This window comes from Mustela erminea, chromosome 1, assembly GCF_009829155.1.
Source record: "Mustela erminea isolate mMusErm1 chromosome 1, mMusErm1.Pri, whole genome shotgun sequence".
In the NCBI taxonomy this organism is placed as follows: domain Eukaryota; kingdom Metazoa; phylum Chordata; class Mammalia; order Carnivora; family Mustelidae; genus Mustela; species Mustela erminea.
In genome coordinates, this window is record NC_045614.1 from 128,840,885 (window position 1) to 128,866,183 (window position 25,299).

A 25,299-nucleotide genomic window follows, 5' to 3' on the forward strand; every position below is an offset into this window, starting at 1 on the left:
TTGGAAATGAGCTAGCTCCTTCGGAGGAACTAATGACACTGTATTTTGTTCCTAGACTCCCCTAAAACCTGCTGTTTCGAAGGTGCGTTTAGGTCGTTAAGCATCGGAGCCCTGAAAGAACTGCCCGAAGTGAAGAAACCAGCTTTTCTTCTGGACCCGGAGAAATACTTTAGGGAAAAGCCAGAGGAGGAGCGTTCCCAAATTCCAGAGCCTCCATCGCTCTCTGAAAGTAAGTCCTCAGCCGCCATTCCCTTCAGGACTCTCTCCCCATTACATTCAACCACTCAAAAAAAGAAAAAAAAAAAAAACAACCAGTCGGAGAGCATGGAAGTAACATGTTTGCCTTGTAGGTTGCCGTGAAAGGAAGCGTGGTTTGACTGTTAAGATTTATAGCTCAGCTGCTGATCTGTGCTCTCAAAAAGGGCAGCCAACAGGCTGGGATACATTAAAAGAATATTTTTATTTTGTCACTTTTCTGAAGTCATAATGCCATGAATATATATTACGAGCCTGCCCTGGATGAGAACCCCTTCCCCCAGATAATCTCCATTTTCAAAACCGATACCAGAGACAGAGCTATCCTAAGGCTGCTTGAGAACAGAGTCTCTGACGATCTGGTTTTTGTTCTTTGCGGATGGAATACTATAAATAGAGGCTACTTAATGCACATTGTATTAGAGACTTCCAGCTGCAGTGCTGGGCTTAGATAACGAAAGGACAAGAAAGCTTCTCTCAGAAAAATAGAAGTGCACGATCTCTGAAGATTCAGGAACAAGGTGTGCAAAAGAATGCTCTCTTTTTCAGATGGTTAGAGCCTTCCAAGTTGCTAGGAATTTGAAGAACAGTTTCTGTGCAGAAATCCTACCTGCAATGGAAAGGCCCTAAGGGGGTGCAGGAAACCCAACCTGAATCTCAGTGACGCACTTAGAGAGCATATGGACACTGCAGGGAACTCATTTAAAATAATTAATGAAAAGCACATATTTCCAACTTGTCACAGTCAAAAGATCAGAACTAAACTCGAACCATCTGAGATCTGTGGTTTCTAAACTTTTCAAATCCTCTGAGATGAGAGGTCAGCATCATCCTTGAGACAGGATAACCCTTGTAGGAGGGAGACATTTCTCTATGTCCATACTGGAGGACGTTTTAGCCGCTTGTCTTTGCTGGATTCCCTATGGGAAAGAAGAACAGCTGGTCAACTTTTTTTTTTTTTTTTTTGAAATTCCACTTGTGTGCACAGTACAGCTGTCATTCCTCATTGCCGTAGTTTCCAGTCTAATTATTATCAGCTTCCTTTTGCCTTTACTCAAGAGTTTTTCTTTTCTAAACTTATAATCATTTATCTGGTCTCTCGAGGTTCATCTAATGGTTTCTGCTCATTTCTTTTAAAACCATGAATCCGTAAACTTCAGTGCTCTACATAACCATTTGTGCATCTGACAGGGCTTTCAGTCTATCACCCTGTACCTCCCTAATCTCAGGAGGATTCATTTTTTAAGAACAAACACAAGAGGTACTTATCCTCTTGAGTCACAGAAAGTATTTATCCTCTTGAGTCACAGACAGAAGAGAATCTGGGGAACAGACAGTAAGAAAAGATCCACAGAACAAGGACAAAGTGTAAAGACAGTAGAGACCTAGGAGTGCCTGGGTGGCTCATTCGGTTGAGCGTCTGCCTTTAGCTCAGGTCGTGATCTCGGGAGGGGGGGTCCTGGGATGGAGCCCCTTGTCAGGCTCTCTGCTCAGGGGGGAGCCTGCTTCTTCCTCTCCCTCTGCCCCTCCTCATCCCTTTCTTTCTTTCTCTTTTAAATGAATAAAATCTAGAAAAAAAAAAAAAAGTAGAGACATAGGACATTTACAGGGGAGGGAATCAAGATGGAGCAATCAGAACTGAGGGAAGAGGAATAGAAGACAGGGAGTATGCAAAAGCTGGGGAGCAAGAAAGAGGGAGAGGTCAACAGTGAGGGCAGCAAACACCTCTACTCAGGGTGCAAGCTCCCGCACTCCTGTGAGGAGCCTTGTACAGTCTGCAGCAGGAGAATTCTTCCCTATGGGTAGGTGGATGTGTGTGGGGGAGGTGGGGGGTAGATGGCTGAATAGACATACCTAAAATACTGTAATACATTTTCAAAGAAGTTTTTTTTTCTCCTGGAATTTTGCAATATAATTTTTTCCTGTAATTTCCACAGTATTTTTTTTTTAAGATTTTATTTGTTTATTTGACAGATCACAAGTAGGCAGAGAGGCAGGCAGAGAGAGAGGAGGAAGCAGGCTCCCCGCTGAGCAGAGAGCCCGACGCGGGGCTCGATCCTGGGACCCTGAGATCATGATCTGAGCTGAAGGCAGAGGCTTAAACCACTGAGCCACCCGGGTGCCCCACAGTTTTTGTTTGTTTGTTTTTAAAGATGTTTTACTTCCTTTTTAAAAATTTTCTTCTTCAGCTTTTTATCCTTTGCTCTCTTTTCAGTATTTCCAGTTACCTGCCTTCTCTGCAAATGAAAATAGTTCTTTTTTTCTTAAAGTTCCATCAATGTAAGGGAGAGACAGATGCAGACTTTGAGGACAATGGAATGCATGACATGTGACACCATGTTCTGTGGACACACCGAGGGAGAAGCCAGACCAGCTGTGGCTAGGGCATAAGAAGCAGTGCCGAGTGGCGGTCACACACTTAGGAAGGGTAGGAGTTCACAGGGTGAAGGAGGAGGAAAAGAAGTCAAGATCAAGGAAATAGTGTAAGGAAAGGCATATCAGGGATGAAGTAGGACAGAAATCTACGTGATTTCAAGGTGGTTGCACTGGGAGACATTAGGTAAGTGAGTCCGACACACATGAGTAGAGTTTAGAATATGTTGAGTTTGAGGTACTGGTGTGCTTTTTAGAAATCAAGGACTTGAGGATGACAGAGGACTGTAACAGGCTTTGTATGATATCCTATCATGCTCAACTAGCAGATACTGCAATAATGTTTGCTCACTTATGCATTTAGCCTTTCCTTTTTTTTTTTTTTTTAAGATTTCTTTTATTTATTTATTTGAGAGAGAGAGAGCTTGAGCAGGGAGAGCAGCAAAGGGAGAAGGAGACGCTGACTCCCAGCTAAGCAAGGAGCCTGATGTGGGGCTTGATCCCTGGATGTCAGGATCATGACCTGAGATGAAGGCAAAAAAGAGCCTAACCATCTGAGCCACCCAGGTGCCCCTATCTTTAGCCTTTTCTGAGGTAGATACTGAATGCATCTGTGCACAGGCTGGTCTCTGTGCTGGACGCTGGAGACAAAGATTTAGCATGTAGAGGCCCAGGCTTCAGAGATCTTGAAGACTAGTTGGCAAAATAGGTAAGGAAATGAATAATTACGTTTTACACCAAGGGCTGTGATAAAGATATGCACTGGCTTCCATGGGACCACATAGAGATTCATAGGTTTTTTTTTGGAGAAATCTGGTTAGATCAAGCTAGACACCAAAAGTCAAGTTGCTGTTAGTCAGGAAAGAAAAAAAGGGGAATGATATTTCTGACAAAGGAGTAGCTTATGCAAATGAAAGGTAGTATGAGTAAGGAGTGCTAAGTGAGCTACACATAGTTCCAAATGGCTGGTTCTAGAAGGGGCATGGCAGAATTAAGGCTAGAGAGGTAAATGAGAGCCAGATCATGGAGCACCTACTGTACTATGCTGAAGACCTTAGCATTTATTTTATCAGAAAGGAGGGCCCATTGGAATGTTTTAGTCAAGTATTTTGAATTATTCCATTTCATCTCTTCTATTAATTCTTCTGTTTTTGTATCTCTTTGTATGACTCTTTTAGTGATTTCTCCAGAGTTTACAATACTCTATTCTGTTCTCTTTATTCCTTCTTGTAACAGTAAGCTTCTACTGAGATTATTTTTCTTCAGCCTGAAGAATGTCCTGCTGTATTTCTTATAATGTGGATCGGCTGGTGAGTAATTTCCCCAGCTTTTATGTGTCTGAAAAATGCACTTGTTTCATTTTGGTTTTGGAAGGATATTGTCACTGGGTTTAAAACTCTAAATAGTAGTGTTGGGCTTTTTTTGTTGTTGTTGTTGCTCTTTTCCCTTTCTGCTTTTTAAAGATCGTGTCCCATTGTTTCCTTGCTCCCATAATTCCTGTTTAAAATTCAGCTCTTGGGGCAACTGGGTGGCTCAGTGGGTTAAGCCTCTCCCTTCAGCTCAGGTCATGATCCTGGGGTCCTGGGATTGAGCCCCACATCAGGCCCTCTGCTCGGCAGGGAGCCTGCTCCCCCCTACCCCAACCGCCTCTGCCTACTTGTGATCTGTCTGTCAAATAAATAAATAAAATCTTTAAAAGGAAAAAAAAATAAAGTTCAGCTCTTAATATTATTGTGGCTTCTTTGAATGTAATACCTTCTTCTTTTTTTAAAATCTGGCTTCTTTAAAGATTTTTTTCTTTATCTTTAGTTTTGAGCAGTTTGATCATGATGGATATAAATACACATTTGTCTTTATATTGTTTGGGGTTGATAGGAATTCTCAATTAAATCTTTTTTTCAATTTTGGACAATTCTCAGCCATTATCATTTTGAATATTGTTTCTTTCTAATTCTAAATCTTCTGTCCTTCTGGGATTTCAAATTTGCATGTTAGACATTCTTTACGTCATAAATATAAATGTTTCTTACATTCTTCTCTTCTGTCCATTTTATTTTCTTCCCTGGGCTTTATTTTGGGTACTTTATATTGACTAGTCTTTGCTTTGCATTCAGTAAGCCTGTCTTTGCCTGTTTGCTCTTAAACTCATGTGGTCAGTTCCCAATTCCAGATTTCACATACACATTTTCTTCAGTCCTAGGATGCTGTTTGAAACCCTTTTTATGTAGATTCTAATTCTCAGTTGAAATTACTCATGTTTTCATCCATTTTGTCAAAATTTCTTGTTTTAATACATTTATAACAGAAATTCCAAAGCTTTGGCTTGTTAATATCAATATCTGAATGATCTTGGGATCTGGTTCTATATTGTCTATTTTTTCCTTATGGTTTTCCTTCTCCTTTGCAAGTCTTATAATTTTTGTACATTTTTAAAAATTGTATGACAGAAATTACGTATGTCTGATCTATAGATACTAAAATTAATGTTATTTTCTCCCAGAGATAGTTTACCTTTTCCTTAATTGGGCAGAGAACCTGAAGGGCAGATCACATTAATTCAATTAGGAATTGAGCTCGGTCAGTGCTTGGTTAAAGCTTTAGTTAGATTTAGTCCATTTCTGATTTCAAATGCCTGTTTTAAGCTTCTTCTTTTATTGGTATATTGTCTCCTAAGTACTGCAAGTTTACAGGGAATATTACTTTGCTTCTCCAGTCCAATCCACAGTCTCTATCACCCTAGCATTCAGAAAACATCTATAGGGAATACTAGCCATAATTATGGAGTTTCTCTAGATTCCAGCATATCACACCAACCCACAGTCGTCAAAACTCTTCTGATTTTACATCCCCTGAGAAAGGTCTCTGTCTCTTTGTCTATGGCAATCCTGTTCCTTAGCAATACCCAGACACAATAATAAATCCTCAGAGGGAAGAAAATATTTGGCAATCTTAGCCCATCTAAGAAGGGTTCTGCCAGCTCCAGAATTTTAATTTGATAATCTTTGCTTCTACCACCCTCTGATAGATTTTAAAATATTAATTTCTGTAATTTACCTTTTTTGTTTGTTTTTCTGTCTGGTGCAGTGAGAAGGATGACATACCACTATTAAATCCTATCCAAATTATAAGCGCACATTACAAAAACTCAAGGAAACCCAAGAAAAAAATATAAAAAAATAATAATGCATCATAATAAGTTTTTGAAAGTAGTGATAAAGAAAAGCCTCAGTAATCACTAGAGAACCAAAAGGAGGAAGAATAAAGGCAAGAATGATAGCATACATCTGACCAGAAACCATGTCACCCAGAATACACTGGAGAAACCATTTTTAAAGTAATGAAGGAAGGTGGGGGGGGGTGGGAAGAACATCCCAACCTAAAATTTTTTACTCAGCAAAAAATATTCTTCAAAAGTAAAGGTGAAATGAACTCTTAAAAAACATTCCTGTCCCAAACCAAAATTTCTATTGAGGGGCACCTGGGTGGCTCAGTTGGTTGAGTGGCTGCCTTCAGCTCAGGTCATGATCCCAGAGTCCCGAATGGATTCCTGCTTCGGGGTCCCAACTCCATAGGGAGTCTGCTTCTCCCTCTGACCTTCTACCCTCTCATGCTCTCTCCCAAATAAAAAAAAAAATTTTTTTTCTATTGAAGTGTTTAAAACAGGAAACTGATATGACCAGTTTTGCATTTTAGAAAGCTTTTTGGAAACTGTGTAATAAATGCTTTGTAATGGGACTGGACGGAAGGCTGCATATTATAGTACTGGGAGCTAGTTATTTGCAGCTGGCGCTCTGCTTTGGAATCCTTACTTTGACTTCCACTACTTGTTTATGGACAAATTACATAAACATCTAAGTCTCAGCTCTCTCATGTATAAAATGGGGCTAACCATGCCTGATTTTGAAGTTGTATGCTACCGCTGACTTTAGCACAGTGACTAGTACATAACTAAACACTCATGAAATGGTATGTGTTATTATTTTGAAGATAAGGAGACCCTAGAAAGGAAATAGCAAATTTGAAAAATGTTAAGGAGATTGAATTTAAAGGGTTATGTGCCTTGATGAGATGTGAACACATGTATGACTCAGGTTTCTAGCTTGGAAAACTATGTCCAAAAAGGGAGACTATTATTAAGAGAGGAAATATAAGAGAAGAAGATGGTTTAGAGATGGTTTTTAATATACGTTGAGGTGGAGGTGCTTGTGGGACATCAACCGAGAAAAACTCACACTTTTCCAAGAAACTGACTATAGTAGGAAAGAACGGCGGTAACTGAAGAGCAAGTATAGACATGTTTCAGAGTTTATGTTCTTGTTATGTTCACTTTCTTGTTCTGATTTTAGCTGTAATATATGGGTGTTACAGAAAATTGGCTAGTAGAAAGTAAAGAGAACTCTAAAGAACACAGGAATATCAGATCTAAAGAACAGCCACTGCACCCTCAAACCTGAGGGAGACTGAGGAAGATGCCCCTCCCAGCCAGGGCGGTCACCCAGACCCCACGGGAGAGGGCTCGCCTGTGTCTCACTGGATGGGGAGGTGGCAGAGCAGCCGCAGGCAGAACTGCCGATATTCTGCTCTCGGGTGACATGGGAAGCCATCCACAGGGAAGGGCTGCCTCTCTGAACTCACTACAAAGCCACCAAAAGAGTACAGGGGAGGCTGTTCACAGGGAGGAGTCATACTGGCAGACCTCCACTTCCCTCTTGGGGTAAGCAGGAAAGCCATTCACCAGGCGGTGCCAGACAGGTGACAAGAAGGCTGCTAGTTCTGGGCTCTGGGGTCGCCATGTTTGTACAATGGGCGTCTGGAGCTGGGAAAGCCTCTGTGTGGATATGGTCCTGGGGGAAATCATGCTGTAGGAATCTAAGTGCTAGAGAAACTGCACTGCAGGAGCCTGGTGACCCGGGCACCCACCTGGGAGAGAAATCCACTTCTCCAGTGACATCTAGGGTCCTCTCGTGACAGGGATCAGCATCAACCAACTGGCAAAAGAGAGATTTACAGGGCTCTAGTCCATTATGCCAAAGTAAGCCATGAAGAGTGGATTTGGAGCTGAGGGGCAATATATCGATAACTGGCACATTATCATCTTAACTGTATTTTCATGCTTTTTTCCCCCACTCCTGACCTTTTACCTTATTTTGGATCTTTTGAAATTGCAGTCTGTATTCCCATTATGTTATAAGGTATTAACGGCTATGGTTGTCTTTTGGGAGAATTTCCACTTATAAAGGGAATAGAACTTGGGAGACTCCAAACAATAATGGTGTAAAGGCAATATTTCAAGCATACCCTCATCTTCAAATCAAGACTCTACCGCTTGCTAGCTGTATGACTTTGAACATGTCTGTTGAACTTCCCGTGCCTTAGTCTCTTCAACTAAAAATGGGCATCTTATAAGTTACTGCCCTCGTAAGGTTGCTGTGAACATTAAGTGAAATAATACAGGTGAAGCCCCTAGCACAGGACCTGATACCTAATAAGAATTTGATACATTTTCTTTGTTGATAGTATCTTACTGTTATTATTCCAATATTATTCCACTTGACAGCTTTCTGCTATAGAAGTTATTATTGTCCTTACTTTCTATAAGAGGAGTCTGTGGCCTAAACTCTGGCATTGACATAAGGAATCTGGAGCATAGACCTGAAGAGTTAAAATGACTTAGCTGGTCTCACGTAACTAGTAAGAGATGGGCCCTGCGTGAGGAGTGTCCGCGTTATTCAGTTGTTCGTGTTGTTACTATTTCTAGGTGGCATCTCCCTTGTTCAAATAGCGTTCAAATCATGTTCCCTAGGCAGTGTGTTCTTTTTTGTAAATTCAGTTGGCCAACACATAGCACATTATTAGTTTCAGATGTAGAGTTCAGTTATTGATCAGCTGCGTATAACACCCAATGCTCATCCCATCACAAGCCTTAATCCTTAATGCCCATAACCCTATTACCCCAACCTCCCCCACCACCTCCCCTCCAGCAACCCTCAGGGTGTTCCCTGTGTAGTTGAGAGTCGCTTATGGGTTGTCTTATGCCGAGCAAAATAAGTCAATCAGAGAAAGACAATGATCATACGGTTTCACTGATATGTAGAATATAAGGAATAGCACAGAGGATCATAGGGGAAAGGAGGGAAAACTGAATGGAAAGGAATCACCTACGCAGCTTATTCTTTTTTTTTTTTTCTAAAGATTTTATTTATTTATTTGAGAGAGAGAGATCACAAGTAGGCAAAGAGGCAGGCAGAGGGAGAGGAGGAAGCAGGCTCCACGCTGTGCAGAGAGCCTGATGCGGGGCTCGATTCCAGGACTCTGAGACCATGACCTGAGCCGAAGGCAGAGGCTTTAACCATCTAAGCCACCCTGGTGCCCCTAGGCAGCTTATTCTTATACTTATTTCTGAAACTAGCCATTTTACTATAATATTACCCATTTTTATCACTTTCATTGAAAATTGTTCATCTCCTTTTCAGGAGGATGCTGCTGGATTAAAAAAAAAATGTTATTGTAAAACAGCACTTAAAAAACTCAATTACCAACATACCCCCCTCCACATTATCATTACCACAGTCTACCTTAGATCTTTGTGCTGCATTTTACACACACTCCTGCAATCCCAAAAATTACAGTGTGTAGAAGGTTATTTGGCAATTGTGTGATGAGAGGCATTCTGCCAGACTTACTTTCAATATTCTAAACTATCACTTGGAACTAGGGACAGTTTTCAAACACTCCATAATCCCCTGGTGACTTTTTAGTCTTACCTACTGGGTTTTTAATGTCCTTTTGTATTCTCTTTCTTTTCTTTTCAAGTTAAAACATCTTTCATACTCTCTCTTTAGCTTCCAAGTTGTTCCCTGTGGGTTCTCAAACAGCTTGAAACCCCTCTTTCATATGCCTTATTCAAAAACCTGGCAAAGACTTAGAAATGTCTTTGGGTCAGGTTTCGCCTGCAAATCCCTAGAACCCATTCATACTGTATCTGTAAAATCTTTAAAAATTTCCATTGTAGGGAAAATGCTGCATTAGTGGTACCTCAGGTGAATTATATGGTTCTTGTTGTTGTTCTGTCAGAGACAAAATGAGTGGGACAATTAAAGAGATAATTTTATTGCAGGCTATTGGATAGGGAGAGTATTTGTTAAAGAGGAACTCTGAGAGAAAAGGAAACAGGCTTGAGCTGTTACAGAGGCAGGTTCATGCATCCGTGAGTTTTACTAGACTTCTGGGGAAGGGTACAGAGGGTCTTATCTCAGAGTATGACACGAAAGAGAAGAGGAATTTCTTAACTGTCTCTGCTTTCCAGGAGTGCAGGGCTCAGGTAAAGTTTGACATTGTCAGTCCCCTGCTTTTGTTCCGGAAATATTGCTCATCATGGAACAACCCAGAGGTGATCATAAACCTTCTGGGGGGACAAAGCAAAGTCTCAGAAGTGGTCTTTCAAGGATTCTTTTTGGTGTTGCTTCTGTAAAACCAGTTGAACCATACATTGTGAGTTGGAGAAAGGTCAGTTGTTCTGATCTCTGGAGATCCTGTGAGAAAAGGACAGCTACAGGCATGTAGGGTCTAGACAGGGATTTGAGCTGTCAAGTTCTGGTTCTCAGTTGTAGTCAGGTGTGAGAAGAATGGGGAGGCTTACTTTGGACTATTGTAGTCAGAAATTAAATGAAACTGGAAGAACTGCACATCTGTAAGAATGGAAAATTTGTTCATGTTAATAATCTCCAGTCTAGGGACACCTGGGTGGTTCAGTTGGTTAGGTGGTTGCCTTCGGCTCAGGTCATGATCCCGGCATCCTGGGATCAAGTCCCACATCGGACTCCTTGTTCGGCAGGGAGCCTGCTTCTCCCTCTGCCTCTGCCTGCCACTCTGCCTGCCTGTGCTTGCTCTCTCTCTCTGACAAATTAAAAAACAAAAACAAAAACAAAAAAAAAAACCTCCAGTCCAGTCTACAGGTCGGTTCTGAAACTGGTGTTTCCAAAGAAGGAGAGGAAGTCAATTAAAACTCTACCAGGTGAGACAGAATTTGTGTATCCATTGGTAACCCGCAATTTAAAAAGAGGGACAAGGGGCGCCTGGGTGGCTCAATGGGTTAAGCCGCTGCCTTTGGCTCAGGTCATGATCTCAGGGTCCTGGGATTGAGTCCCGCATCGGGCTCTCTGCTCAGCAGGGAGCCTGCTTCCCTCTCTCTCTCTCTCTGCCTGCCTCTCCGACTACTTGTGATTTCTCTCTGTCAAATAAATAAATAAATAAATCTTTAAAAAAAAAAATAAAAAAATAAAAAGAGGGACAAAATAATTAAAAAATGGTGGATCTGACAATTTGTGGTTTTCATTGCGACACAAAATTCTCTATATAGTTCTTAAACTATAGATGAAAATATGCACATAGACTGCTGGTAAAAATCTAACTCACTGTATCTTGCTTTTGGATATAATCTTAAATGTAGTACCAAAAAGAAAGAAAGTCCCTGATATTTCTGGAGAAGTTCTTATTGGAACAAATAATTATAATACAAAAAGAAAGCATATATAGATATATTCATTCTAAGTAAGAAGTGAGAGATTGTTACATGTGATATACTCCAGGAAATTTTAGATACCTAAAGAATGAGATAAAGAGACATCTTAGAAGTGGAATTCCTTCCTATTATTTATATCTTTATATAATGGCATAAATCATCTTGAAAGTCACACACACACACACACACACACATACGTATCAAAATTTGGATCCTAGAAGACAGACATCATTAATATGTGAAAAACATTTTAAAAGGTTCAACAGATGTTCCACTATGTCTTCAGGGAAATGCAAAGTAAAACAACAGTGGAGATATCACTGTTCACCTATTAGAATGGCCAAAATCCAGAACACTGACAATACCAAATGTTGATGAGGATGTGGAACAACAGGAACTCATTCGTTGCTGGTGGGAAGGCCAAATGATGCAGCTACTTTGGAAGACAGTTGGCAGTTTCTTACAAAAGGAAGCATACTCTTACCACATATTCCAACAATCAAGCTTCTTGGTATTTAACCAGAGGAGCTGAAAACATATGTTCACACAGAGGCCTGTGCATAGATGTTTAAAGCAACTTTATTCATAATTGCCCAAACTTGGAAGCAACTAAGATGTCCTTCAATAAGTGAATATATAAATAAACTGTGGCACATCCAGATAATGGGGTACTATTCAGCTCTAAAAAGAAATGAGCTATGAAGCCATGAAATACACATGGAGGAATCTTAAATGAATATTACTAGGTGAAAGAAGCTAGCCTGAGAAAGGACATACTGATGATTCCAAATACATGACATTCTGGAAAAGGCAAAACTATGGTGAAAAGAGCAGTGGTTGCCAGAAAAGGGGAGAAGAGATGAAAAGTAAGAGCACCGAGCATTTTTGAGGGACAGTGAAAAAACAATGAAGGATATATGCCATTACTCTTTTGTCCAAACCTATAAAATGTATACCACCAGTAGTGAACCCATAGGTAAACAATGTACTTTGAGCAATTATGATGAATCAATGTAGATTCATCCCTGGGAAAAACTATACTATTCTGGTGAGTGATGTTGACAAAGGGAGAGGCTAAGTATGTGTGGGGGCAGGGATATATGGGAAATCTTTGTACCTTCTTTTCAATTTTATCTTAAACCTAAAACTGCTCTTAAAAAAATTGAGTCTTATAGAAACTATTATAAGAACATACTATGAGCAACTCTACGCCAATAAATTTGACAATCTGGAAGAAATGGATGCATTCCTAGAAACATATAAACTACCACAACTGAACCAGGAAGAAATAGAAAGCCTGAACAGACCCATAACCAGTAAGGAGATTGAAACAGTCATTAAAAATCTCCAACAAACAAAAGCCCAGGGCCAGACGGCTTCCCGGGGGAATTCTACCAAACATTTAAAGAAGAACTAATTCCTATTCTCCTGAAACTGTTCCAAAAATAGAAATGGAAGGAAAACTTCCAAACTCATTTTATGAGGCCAGCATCACCTTGATCCTAAAACCAGACAAGGATCCCACCAAAAAAGAGAGCTATAGACCGATATCCTTGATGAACACAGATGCGAAAATACTCAACAAAATACTAGCCAATAGGATTCAACAGTACATTAAAAAGATTATTCACCACGACCAAGTGGGATTTATTCCAGGGCTGCAAGGTTGGTTCAACATCCGCAAATCAGTCAATGTGATACAACACATCAATAAAAGAAAGAACAAGAACCATATGATACTCTCAATAGATGCTGAAAAAGCATTTGACAAAGTACAGCATCCCTTCCTGATCAAAACTCTTCAAAGTGTAGGGATAGAGGGCACATACCTCAATATCATCAAAGCCATCTATGAAAAACCCACCGCAAATATCATTCTCAATGGAGAAAAACTGAAAGCTTTTCCGCTAAGGTCAGGAACACGGCAGGGATGTCCATTATCACCACTGCTATTCAACATAGTACTAGAGGTCCTAGCCTCAGCAATCAGACAACAAAAGGAAATTAAAGGCATCCAAATCGGCAAAGAAGAAGTCAAATTATCACTCTTCGCAGATGATATGATACTATATGTGGAAAACCCAAAAGACTCCACTCCAAAACTGCTAGAACTTATACAGGAATTCAGTAAAGTGTCAGGATATAAAATCAATGCACAGAAATCAGTTGCATTTCTCTACACCAACAGCAAGACAGAAGAAAGAGAAATTAAGGAGTCAATCCCATTTACAATTGCACCCAAAACCATAAGATACCTAGGAATAACCTAACCAAAGAGACACAGAATCTATACTCAGAAAACTATAAAGTACTCATGAAAGAAATTGAGGAAGACACAAAGAAATGGAAAAATGTTCCATGCTCCTGGATTGGAAGAATAAATATTGTGAAAATGTCTATGCTACCTAAAGCAATCTACACATTTAATGCAATTCCTATCAAAGTACCATCCATCTTTTTCAAAGAAATGGAACAAATAATGCTAAAATTTATATGGAACCAGAAAAGACCTCGAATAGCCAAAGGGATATTGAAAAAGAAAGCCAACGTTGGTGGCATCACAATTCCGGACTTCAAGCTCTATTACAAAGCTGTCGTCATCAAGACAGCATGGTACTGGCACAAAAACAGACACATAGATCAATGGAACAGAATAGAGAGCCCAGAAATAGACCCTCAACTCTATGGTCAACTAATCTTCGACAAAGCAGGAAAGAATGTCCAATGGCAAAAAGACAGCCTCTTCAATAAATGGTGCTGGGAAAATTGGACAGCCACATGCAGAAAAATGAAATTGGACCATTTCCTTACACCACACACAAAAATAGACTCAAAATGGATGAAGGACCTCAATGTGCGAAAGGAATCCATCAAAATCCTTGAGGAGAACACAGGCAGCAACCTCTTTGACCTCAACCGCAGCAACATCTTCCTAGGAACAACGCAAAAGGCAAGGGAAGCAAGGGCAAAAATGAACTATTGGGATTTCATCAAGATCAAAAGCTTTTGCACAGCAAAGGAAACAGTTAACAAAATCAAAAGACAACTGACAGAATGGGAGAAGATATTTGCAAATGACATATCAGATAAAGGACTAGTGTCCAGAATCTATAAAGAACTTAGCAAACTCAACACCCAAAGAACAAATAATCCAATCAAGAAATGGGCAGAGGACATGAACAGACATTTCTGCAAAGAAGACATCCAGATGGCCAACAGACACATGAAAAAGTGCTCCATATCACTCGGCATCAGGGAAATACAAATCAAAACCACAATGAGATATCACCTCACACCAGTCAGAATGGCTAAAATAAACAAGTCAGGAAATGACAGATGCTGGCGAGGATGCGGAGAAAGGGGAACCCTCCTACACTGTTGGTGGGAATGCAAGCTGGTGCAGCCACTCTGGAAAACAGCATGGAGGTTCCTCAAAATGTTGAAAATAGAACTGCCCTATGACCCAGCAATTGCACTATTGGGTATTTACCCTAAGGATACAAACGTAGTGATCCAAAGGGGCACATGCACCCGAATGTTTATAGCAGCAATGTCCACAATAGCCAAACTATGGAAAGAACCTAGATGTCCATCAACAGATGAATGGATCAAGAAGATGTGGTATATATACACAATGGAATACTATGCAGCCATCAAAAGAAATGAAATCTTGCCATTTGCGACAACATGGATGGAACTAGAGCGTATCATGCTTAGCGAAATAAGTCAAGCAGAGAAAGACAACTATCATATGATCTCCCTGATATGAGGAAGTGGTGATGCAACATGGGGGCTTAAGTGGGTAGGAGAAGAATAAATGAAACAAGATGGGATTGGGAGGGAGACAAACCATAAGTGACTTTTAATCTCACAAAACAAACTGAGGGTTGCTGGGGGGAGGGGGTTTGGGAGAAGGGGGTGGGATTATGGACATTGGGGAGGGTATGTGCTTTGGTGAGTGCTGTGAAGTGTGTAAACCTGGTGATTCACAGACCTGTACCCCTGGGGATAGAGTATTATGCCTCCATCAGAAAGGATGAATACCCAACTTTTGTAGCAACATGGACGGGACTGGAAGAGATTATGCTGAGTGAAATAAGTCAAGCAGAGAGAGTCAATTATCATATGGTTTCACTTATTTGTGGAGCATAACAAATAGCATGGAGGACATGGGGACTTAGAGTGGAGAAGGGAGTTGGGGGAAATTGGAAGGGGAGGTGAACCATGAGAGACTATGGACTCTGAAAAACAATCTGAGGGTTTTGAAGGGACGGGGGGTGGGAGGTTGGGGTACCAGGTGGTGGGTATTATAGAGGGCACGGATTGCATGGAGCACGGGGTGTGGTGCAAAAATAATGAATACTGTTATGCTGGAAATTAAAAAAAAAAAAAATGGAAAAAAAAAATTGAGTCTTTATCCCTGTATAAGGCCCAAATAAGTAAAATCAAAAATTAAAAAAAAAAACGAGTCTTTAAAAATAAAGTTCAACAGGTCCTAAACTACTATTATTAGGAGTTATATGAAGACTGTTAAAGAATTTCAACCAGTCCTCACCACCCGCCAACAATCTGACAACTTGGTAATACTGCTCTAGAGTCTCGATACAGGAATGAGAAACTTGGTGTCAAGACATGGCCAGTGGATAACAGCATGAGCACCACCTGGGATAATGTTAGAAATGTAGCATCACAGGCCCCAACTCAGATCTATTGAATCAGAATCTACCTTTTAACAAGATTTCTGGGTAATTCTGGCACACATCGTATTTTGAAAAGCACTTATCTAGAGGACTTAGAATAAAATAGCATAAAGGATGTGAATTAGAAAGTTTTCAGAATACAATATATTCATTGATGAGCAACAGCTGGTCATTGCAGTGCTTCTATTTAGATGGCCATCAAGTCCTTTCTTGCTAGGGTGCCTTTGTGAGGTGTTTGCCACTATTGTTTGTCTGATACAGTTAGTTGCTAATCAGGGGACAAGGGAAGCATCAGATGACAAAAGATCAGCTTTGCTTTATTAAGTTTATCAAATCATTTTATTTCAGTGAAAATGTTTTAATAAAAAAATGTTTTAATACCTTCACGACCACCATATCTTTCATTTTCATTACTTTTAAAACACCTTTTGGGTATCATTATAACAAACCTTGTTGGGCAGCCAGCTATAGAACAAAGTAATGAATGTATAAATGTCATATTTTCCAAGGTAGGAAATAGTAAGTGTAAATGGTTACCAACAACGCTAGATGTCGATTTTAAGGGCTGTGGTAAGTGGATGCATATATGGCTATATGACACAGTGAACCATCTTTCTTTCATCATTACGGGTCTCTAGAATGCAAGAATTCCAAATTTTGAGAAGTGAGCCCACCAAACCTAGCCCAATTTGTATTCCTGGAGGTATCTTCACTCACTTGTTTATTTATTAAAAAAATATATTTTTTGAAGTCCTCCCATGATGCCCTGTTGGGTGCTCTGGGAATATGAGATTTGATGGCAGACAAGGTCTTTGGTTTTATTGAGTTTATCCCCCTGGGGAGAGACAGATAATAAGTATATGAAGATGGTATGCGCTTTGGTGAGTGCTGTGAAGTGTGTAAACCTGGTGATTCACAGACCTGTACCCCTGGGGATAAAAATATATGTTTATAAAAAATTAAAAAAAAATAAGTATATGAAGATAAGTTTGGATGGTGATATTAGTAAGAGTTATGAAGAAAATAAAGCACAATAATGTGATAATACATGACTAGGGGAGCATCAGTGAAGTTTCCTCTGATTTTTTTGTTGGAATCTGAAAGATAGAAAAGCAGTCTCATGAAGTGTTAGGGGCAGGACACTCCAAGGACAAGGTCCAGAAGTATAAAGCTACTGAGTTGAGAGCAGGATTGACATGTTCTGAGGTCAGAAAGTAAGTTACTGTTGCTGGGGTAGTATGAGAGAGATGGAGACTAGTACAGGATGAGGTTGAGGGGGGGTGCGGATAGGGATCACATTATGTGGGGCCATGCAGCCTGGACAAAGACTTTGAGTTTAAGTAAACAGAAGCCTTCAGAGGCCATATACATTAGCTGTTACTAGCCCTTCGAAGAAAACTACTCTTTAAGATTAAATGTTGTTGGCCCAGAAAACGAAGTTTGAGACTTGAGGTCCCACATAGCACCTATGTGGGAATTGAGAGGGCTTTAAGACAAGCTATACTTTTGAATAAACATGTGTTTTCTTTACAAGGAATAACCAACAGACTCTAGTCACAAACCACCAACCTTAACACACCAGTTTGACTCGAGGAGAACACTTTGCCCTTCACAATTGTCTTGAGATAAACAGTGCACTTTATGGCAAGTGTATCAGTCAGGGTTCAGGAAAGGAGAACGAACCATCAGGACCATATATTGAAATTTATGACAAGGAATTTACTTATGGGATTGTGGGGGCTGACTGAGCAAGTCCAAAATGAGTAGGGCTAAATCGGGAAGGGAAGATCCTGGGCAGACTGAGCTCCGGTCTAAAGCTCTCCTCTGCAGACAGTCAGGAGAGGACAGAATGAAACTCCATGAAACTCACCCAGATTATCCTGGATAATCTCTTTTACTTAAAGTCCATTGATTAGGGAGTTTAATTACATGAGCAAAATCCCTGCAGAGCAACACCTAGATTAATGTTTGATTGAATAATTGGGAACTTTAGCCTTGCCAGTTAATACTTCAAGAAAGCAAGTTATCACAGCAAGGTTAAAGACATTCCTTTATAATCTTAAACAAGCTCAATAAACGGTTAATGGTCTCTTAGATGTTTCATACAATCATTGCAGACTCACTCACATTATCGTATGACAGCATTATGCCATTAACCTAGCAGATGTTGTTACTCTGGATAGTAAGACGAATTGATCAGTATTACCCGTTTAGAAGGTGTTAGGTTAATGACATCATTTTTGCAACATGAAAGAGTTTGCCAGTAAAGCCAGGAGGTTGCTTAATGGGCCTCATCTCTTTTGAGTATTAGTAGTTGCTGTGAGTTTTAGTGTTCCGGGGAAAAGTGGAAGCCAGATTGCAAGCAGGCAGCATTTCTGGGTAAGCATTTCAGATGCCTTTCCTAAAGAAGATCTCAGAAGAAAAGGACCCAGCTCTAAAACTTCAATAATTTGCTGAGATTGATTTTCTCATTCTCAATAAATAGCTATTTTTATGAATAGTTATGTATCTGTAGTTTTATATACGTGTATTTTAGAGACCTCCCCAAATTGTAAACTTTGGGTGCAGGGAACAAGGATCTGCCCCTGTATGTGAATTTTTTTTATCATGTTTTTAACTCAAAAAAATTAATTATTCAGGTAAGACTGCCTCTCTTTAGATCTGCAAGCGCCTATCAGTCATCGGTTCAAGGTCCTAAAACCCAGTCAATTGTGATGCAAATTCCTCATGTAGTTGAGAAATATATCAGTAAAACGGGAGAGTTTATTTCAAAAGGAACATTCTGGCTTTCACAGTGGAGCTCAGGAGCGCTCTAAGGCATTCAGAATGACTTGTGATCCTCAAATGCTAATCTGCAGTCATTCGGGACAGAATCAACTGATGTACGGAAATCCATAGACCTTGTACTGCTGGTATTAGGCAAATGCAAAGTATTTTCATTTGTAGCTTTGCTTAAGAGGTAGTTCTAGGTTTATTCATTTTTGTTCTATTGCAAGAAAACAAAATACACACTAATCAAATATTGAGCACCTAAAAAATTATCCAGTGAGAAGTCTCCCTCACTTCCTCGATATGGACTTGTCCAGTTCCCAGTATCACCTGCTTCTGGCACCCACTTGTCCAAGTCTCTGTGTATTCTCTGAGGTTTTCTCTATATACTGATGATTTTAGATTTTGACCTCTTGCTTTCTTTGGGTTTAGATTTGCCTGCTATGCTCTTCTAATCCTTCTATTTCAAATTTTTAGAATCACTTCATTTTAGATGCGTGTTGGGTTTTACTTTTGATCCAACTAAAAGTCATTTTTTTTTTATCATGAAATTGGGCACATTTAAATTGATCAATATGTTAGATATTTTGGTTTGGTACTTCTCACACTCTTTTATGCCATGTATTATTTATATGTTTTTTAAAGCTTTCACTGGATCTGTAATTTTTTTGTTGTTTTTACTTCAGGAGGTTGTTATATATTGTTCTAGTGGTACCTTTATACTCATACGCTTATACAATTCTTCTAGCCCTTTAGTTTTCTAGGATAGTAACTATTACATCCATGCTGACTGACGATAAAATAAGCATGTTTCTTCATTCCTCTTTTTTTCTACTAACTAATTTTATTCAGTAATTCGATCTTTCTTTGAGCTGATTTTATTTTGTTACATTTACTTCTACGGCCATGATGACTTGTTGTTTTAAGTCCTTTGCCTCTTAGCTGTCACTGATTTATCATGAATAAAGCTGCTTCTCCCTCAACTCTTTCAGTTTTTGTTAGTTTTATTTCTACATTGTCAGGCATGTGGCTTCTACCTTCTGTTTTGTTATCCTAAACTGAATATTATTTTAATCCCACTTCTACTTTTAAAAACATTCAGGGCTCACTACTAAACCTTTTTCTAAATTTTCCTCAGTCATTCATGTACTAATTTATTTTGTAGAAATTTCCTCAAAAAGTTCTTTTAGAAACACTAGTCCCTGAATTCCCCGCATGTTGAAACTCTTTTTAACTCTAAGATTTGTGGCAGTCTGTATCATATCCATATCTCATACATTGTTTCCTTGATTTCCTTGTTGGTGTTGCTCTACTGCCTTCTGGTATCGATCATTACTATGAAGATAGATAATGTAAGATATCCATTTCTCTCCTTTTGAGTGACTTGATCATTTTGTTTAACTGCCAAGTGAATCTCTCTGAAGTCTAATAATTTTACTAAGATTTGCTTTGTTTGACTGTTCTCACTCTCTTCTTCCTGGTGCCACCGTATGTCCTTTCTGTATATGTCATATTGTCTCTGATGTAAGGAAAACTTCATACATGATGTCTTCAAACATCTGTTCTGCTCTGGCATTCTTTCTGAAGGACTCATGTGATGCTTGTGTTGTTGGATCTATTTCTTTTTCAGTATCACTTTCCTCTCTCATATCTTCTCTTACTTTTCATCTTATTATTTTTGCTTCTCTCATCTGTAAATTCTGCTCCCCATTATGTTGCCCCATAGTCTATTCTTGCTCGAGAGATTTTTCCTGAGTTCTGCCAGCTCACTTGCCTCACTTCCTGTTGTGCCATTCCTGACTTCTTTCACTTCTGTTCTGTGATCTTGCTTCACAGAGGTAAGTGCTCTTTCAAGTTTTAAAATGTAATATGTGACGAAGTGCTCAGTAACGGTATGTATCTGGTCAACGGCAATATTTCTCTGGTGGTGGTCTGTGTATTGATGAGTTCTGTTCTTTTTAAAATTCGTTTTGTTATGGTTCTAATTTTGCTTATAATCCTCTATGTCCCTGATATGCCACTTTTTAAAAAAATGTTTATTTCCTCTCTTAATTATTAGTCTTAATGAGTTGGGGTTTTTAGACTTGAAATTTATAGTAGGTTCTGAGGCGAGAGCTTGTAACATGTAGAACTTGTAGGTTCTGAGGCGAGAGCTTGTAACATTGAATGGCCTTCAATTTTTACAACCTGTGAGGGCAGACTGTCCTTAGCAAAAAATGGCTCATGTGCGTGATTCTTTATGTAGTCTTGCCTCATCTCTTTCACTGAATATACGGGGTATTGTGGAAGGCCTTTGCTTCCAGCCTTATTCACCTCTGTTTACATCCATCGATATGAATGAGAGATAAAGTATTTGTACTACAGGGTGGGCCCCTTATTTTTAGTGCACGTCTTTTTGCTAGAACTTTCTGTGATGCTATGGCAGCTGGCATTCTTACACTTTCCATACTCATCACTTTATCTTGCATAACTTCTGCCTATTGTGAGCTCTTGCCCTTCTCCACATTTTGCAGGCTGCAATTTACCTCTGTCTTTGGGCTTTACTCATGTGGAGTCTGTTTGCCAAATTATATTTTTCTCATTTTCCCTGTTGTTCTTGTATAATATCTAAGAGAAAAAGTGGAAAGATATTGACTTAAACAGTCATGTTGGCATGGGAAGTGGAGAGAGTTTTTTTTTTTTCCCCCCCCAATCCAAATATATAAAGATGGCATGGTACTGTGAGGTTGTTCAACTTTTCTGTAGTCTATGTCATATTCCTTGGGCTCAGCATTTAAAGTGTTCCTTTGTCTTGCTCCAACCTCATTCTCTTTATATTTTGAACTTCGGTCACATTGTACTGAATTATTCAGAATAATTCAAATAAGGGCTCTTGTTTCTCCACACATTTATTTACTTTGTTCCCTCTAGTTGACATTTCCTTCCCCCTTTGCCAACTCTTCCTCATGTCCATGGTCCTTATCAACTCAAAATCCTACCTGGACTTCAATATCTATGTCAAATAGTGTTTAAATCCTTAAAGCTTTTCCTCTGATCTCTGCATTTTCTTAGAATCTCTTGATATGTTTCACCACAGCTTCTTTTGCTCATATTTTCTTAGAACTGTATCTTATTGTACTTGAACTTTTGGTTATTTGGGCACTGTTCCTCCTTTCTTCCAGTTGGAAGAAAGTCTGTGACTTAGTCATATTTGTGTCCCATTTACGCCTGAGCATAGAACATTGTGCATAATATACATTCAGTAAACATTTGTTGAAATGATAAAATTAAGCAAAAGGCCAAAATTATTTTCTTGAATGCGTGGCACAATTTCCTCCTACTTCTCACTGATGCATAATATAGCCACTCATGGGGATAATTTGGCTCTTTTTTTCTGAAGCTACAGATCCCTGCAGATCCAAGAATCTTACAAGGACATGATTGCAGATGCACTTGTTTAGTCATGCAGACAGTCAAACTGTGTTTTGATTATTTTAATTGTCTTATTTCAATACAGAATAATTTGTTCTTGGCTTTTTATGAGTCTTTGATAGCTGTTAAGTAGATTAAAAAGCAAATGTGGAAAACACAAGCTTCTTTAGTCTTCTACTGTGAAATGGTGGATCTCTATCATGATATAAATACATTAATAGAACAAACTCTGTGAAAATTTAACTTTTTAATTTAAATTGAAGTAAAAGGAATAGCAGGAGCTTCAGAGAAAATTCCCCCAAATACACTCTCAGTTTTAGGAACATATGAATTTTCGGATGAATTGAAACAAGAATTTTCTCCCCACTATTTCATTTAATTGAGTCTTTTACCAAGTATAATTTCCATGTCATTTTCTTCATCATTTCATAGCTTTGAAAGCCGTATTTGATGAGAAAAACCTGTTCCCCAAAGAAATTCTGGATCGGGAACGAAGAACCAAGCAATTATGTCAAGAAACAAGTATTGAAGTGAAGATAAAAAGAAATAAGAAGCAATTATAATTGAAAGAGAAATAAATATTTCATTGTCAAATGAAGTATGAATATAGAACACATATAAGGAATCAAGAATTCTGCACCATTCTTTTACTTTATATTTAAACTTCGGGAAGTTTTGTTTTCAGACAATGTCTCAGTGCTGCTTTTATCCATCACCTTTTACTTTCTGTGTATTCTCAGTAAAAGATTGATTAAAGAGGAGGCAATAACAACTGGCATCATTTGTTCTCAAGTGGTTTTATGTAAAAATGTACATATTCGGAACAATGTATTCTAACCAGTTGCACTTCTGGTTACTTTGACAGACAAATCTTTTTGATCAATTTTTATTGTAAAAGCTGCCTTGAAGTTAAATATGAAAAACACAAACACAGTGACTATCAGCAAACTTAACTGAGAAAGCCATTTCTACATATTTAAACACTTTCTAGTTTCTTTTATTTAATATTTTTGAAGATTTTATTTATTTACTTAGAATAGGAGCAGAGAATGGCAGAGAGGCAGAGAGAGAGGGCAAAGCAAACTCCCCGCTGAGCAGGGAGCCTGATGTGGGGCTTGATCCCAGGACCCTGAGATCATGACCTGAACCGAAGGCAGAGGCTTAACCCACTGAGCCACCCAGGTGCTCCTCTAGTCTCTTTTAAAATGATTCTGTAAATGTCAGTAGGACTGTTCCCATTCATTGTCACAGACCTACATTTATTTTTCTGTGTACTTACTGAGAAATTACTGCATATGTTCTACTCCTGTATTTGGTTTTACATATTCTTGAGAGGCATAGCACAACCAAAGAGGTAATAACCTTGGAGATAAAAAAATCAAAGAGACTGAAGCTATATATATATATAGGACTCACTCTATGTAGAAGCTCAAGTAGGAAATGTTTGGTTCTGAAACACAATGCCTCACTTTTTCTATCTATTTTTCTTTATAAATATCATCATCTACAAGGTAACCAGTATTCTTATGCTTCTTTATTTACTGTTCTGTAGGAGTAATTAATAAATTCATTAGTCTAACTTTAATTATTTACTACAAATTTGCATTTTAAAGAGTTCTTTGAAAAATGTGGTATTTTTTTAAAGATTTTATTTATTTATTTGACAGAGAGAGATCACCAGTAGGCAGAGAGGCAGGCAGGGAGAGAGAGAGAGAGAGAGAGAGATAGAAGCAGGCTCCCCACTGAGCAGAGAGCCTGATGCAAGGCTCGATCCCAGGACCCTGAGATCATGACCTGAGCTGAAGGCAGAGGCTTAACCCATTGAGCCACTCAGGTGCCCCAAAATGTGGTATTTTAAGAGGAATTTTGGTATAGCACGCAATTAAAGAACTAACAATATATAGAAACATACTCTGCTCAGTAACTGTAAATATTCTTTCTGTTTAAGCCTCCCAAGAATCGTTTTAGGGTTAAAATTTGAGATTTGGATCCATCAGAAGAATGCCCAAATGTCTACGGCAAAGTTGAGATTAGAGTCCAGGTCTGTTTTACTCCAAAGACCATGGTTCTCGCTTCAACTTTTCCTTCACTTCTTTTTATTCCTATAAAGTCAGTGAAATGAACTCCAGCAAAAGAATTTCTAGCATCAGTGAAGCAAATGTTTCAGTTGGTGGAGAGGGTGACAGAGAAGAGGTTTAGAAGATGCTGCCTATTCCAGCTACAGTTAGGTGCGTCCTGGTCAGGCACTGTGACTTCTACGTATACTGCTTTTCTCTCCCCTTGAATGGCAATCACATCCAGAAAAAGTATAAAATAAATATATATTTGCATCAATCAACAAATGTTGGAAAATGTTGTCAGAGTGATAAAGGCTCTGGAGACCATGTTGCAGAGGAACAGGTAAAGAAATGGCTGAGTCTGGCATAAGAAAGAGAATTCATGGGAAACATAACCTATTCTCAAATATTTCAAAGCTACCATGAAGAAAAAGAGTAGAAGTTGAAACAATGAACACAATTTTAAGAAGGCAGAGTCTAGAACTGCTTCCTAATACTAACTAAAACAGGAAGAGCTGTCTCATGTTCCCTCTCCTTCCCATCTTGGTGCAGAGAAATTGGTGGTAGGCCTGCTGCTTGGCTATGAAAGGTAGGCGGAGGAACAGAGAAAAGACCCAGCAGAGAATCTCACTGGATCCAGGAGCCTGGGACTGGGCAGTGGGAGGGGGATTTAGGTGGTAGAAAGGCAGAGAGGTAAGTGGAGGAGATGGCCAGCGTAGTAGGGAGGTTGGTTACGTTGAGCAAATCAATACTTAGTAAGTAAATGAATAAATCAGGGGCGCCTGGGTGGCTCAGTGGGTTAAGCCGCTGCCTTCAGCTCAGGTCATGATCTCAGGGTCATGAGATAGAGTCCCGAATCAGGCTCTCTGCTCAGCAGGGAGCCTGCTTCCCTCTCTCTCTCTCTCTCTGCCTGCCTCTCCGTTTACTTGTGATCTCTCTCTGTCAAATAAATAAATAAAATCTTTAAAAAAATGAATAAATCAGTGAGTATATTGAGGATGAGAGGCGAGTATCTCATTTTTATAGATGATATTTATAACATAAAGAGGAAAAGTAGAAAGAACCCAGAGATGTTAGATTGGGTTAGAGATACCCCTGTGAATTCATGGTTACAAATAGAGAGACAGAGACAGAGAAAGGGAGGGGTGGAAGGAAAGGAGGGAGGGTGGGTGGAGGAAAAAGAAAGAAAAAAAAAGAGATAAAAAAAGAAAAA

General features: G+C 39.2%; 1 protein-coding gene across 2 annotated transcripts in view; it reads left to right on the forward strand.

Moving 5' to 3' along the window:
- WDR49 (WD repeat domain 49) overlaps positions 1–23,016 on the forward strand; it is a 132,585-nt gene extending 109,569 nt beyond the window's left edge. For both annotated transcript variants that reach the window (XM_032341768.1, XM_032341772.1), the window contains 2 exons: positions 56–229; positions 22,462–23,016. In XM_032341768.1, coding sequence (XP_032197659.1) covers positions 56–229; positions 22,462–22,592 — 305 coding nt within the window. In that variant the 3' untranslated portion in view covers positions 22,593–23,016. The remainder of the gene's footprint in view (positions 1–55; positions 230–22,461) is intronic.
- The last annotated feature ends 2,283 nt before the right edge of the window (positions 23,017–25,299 follow it).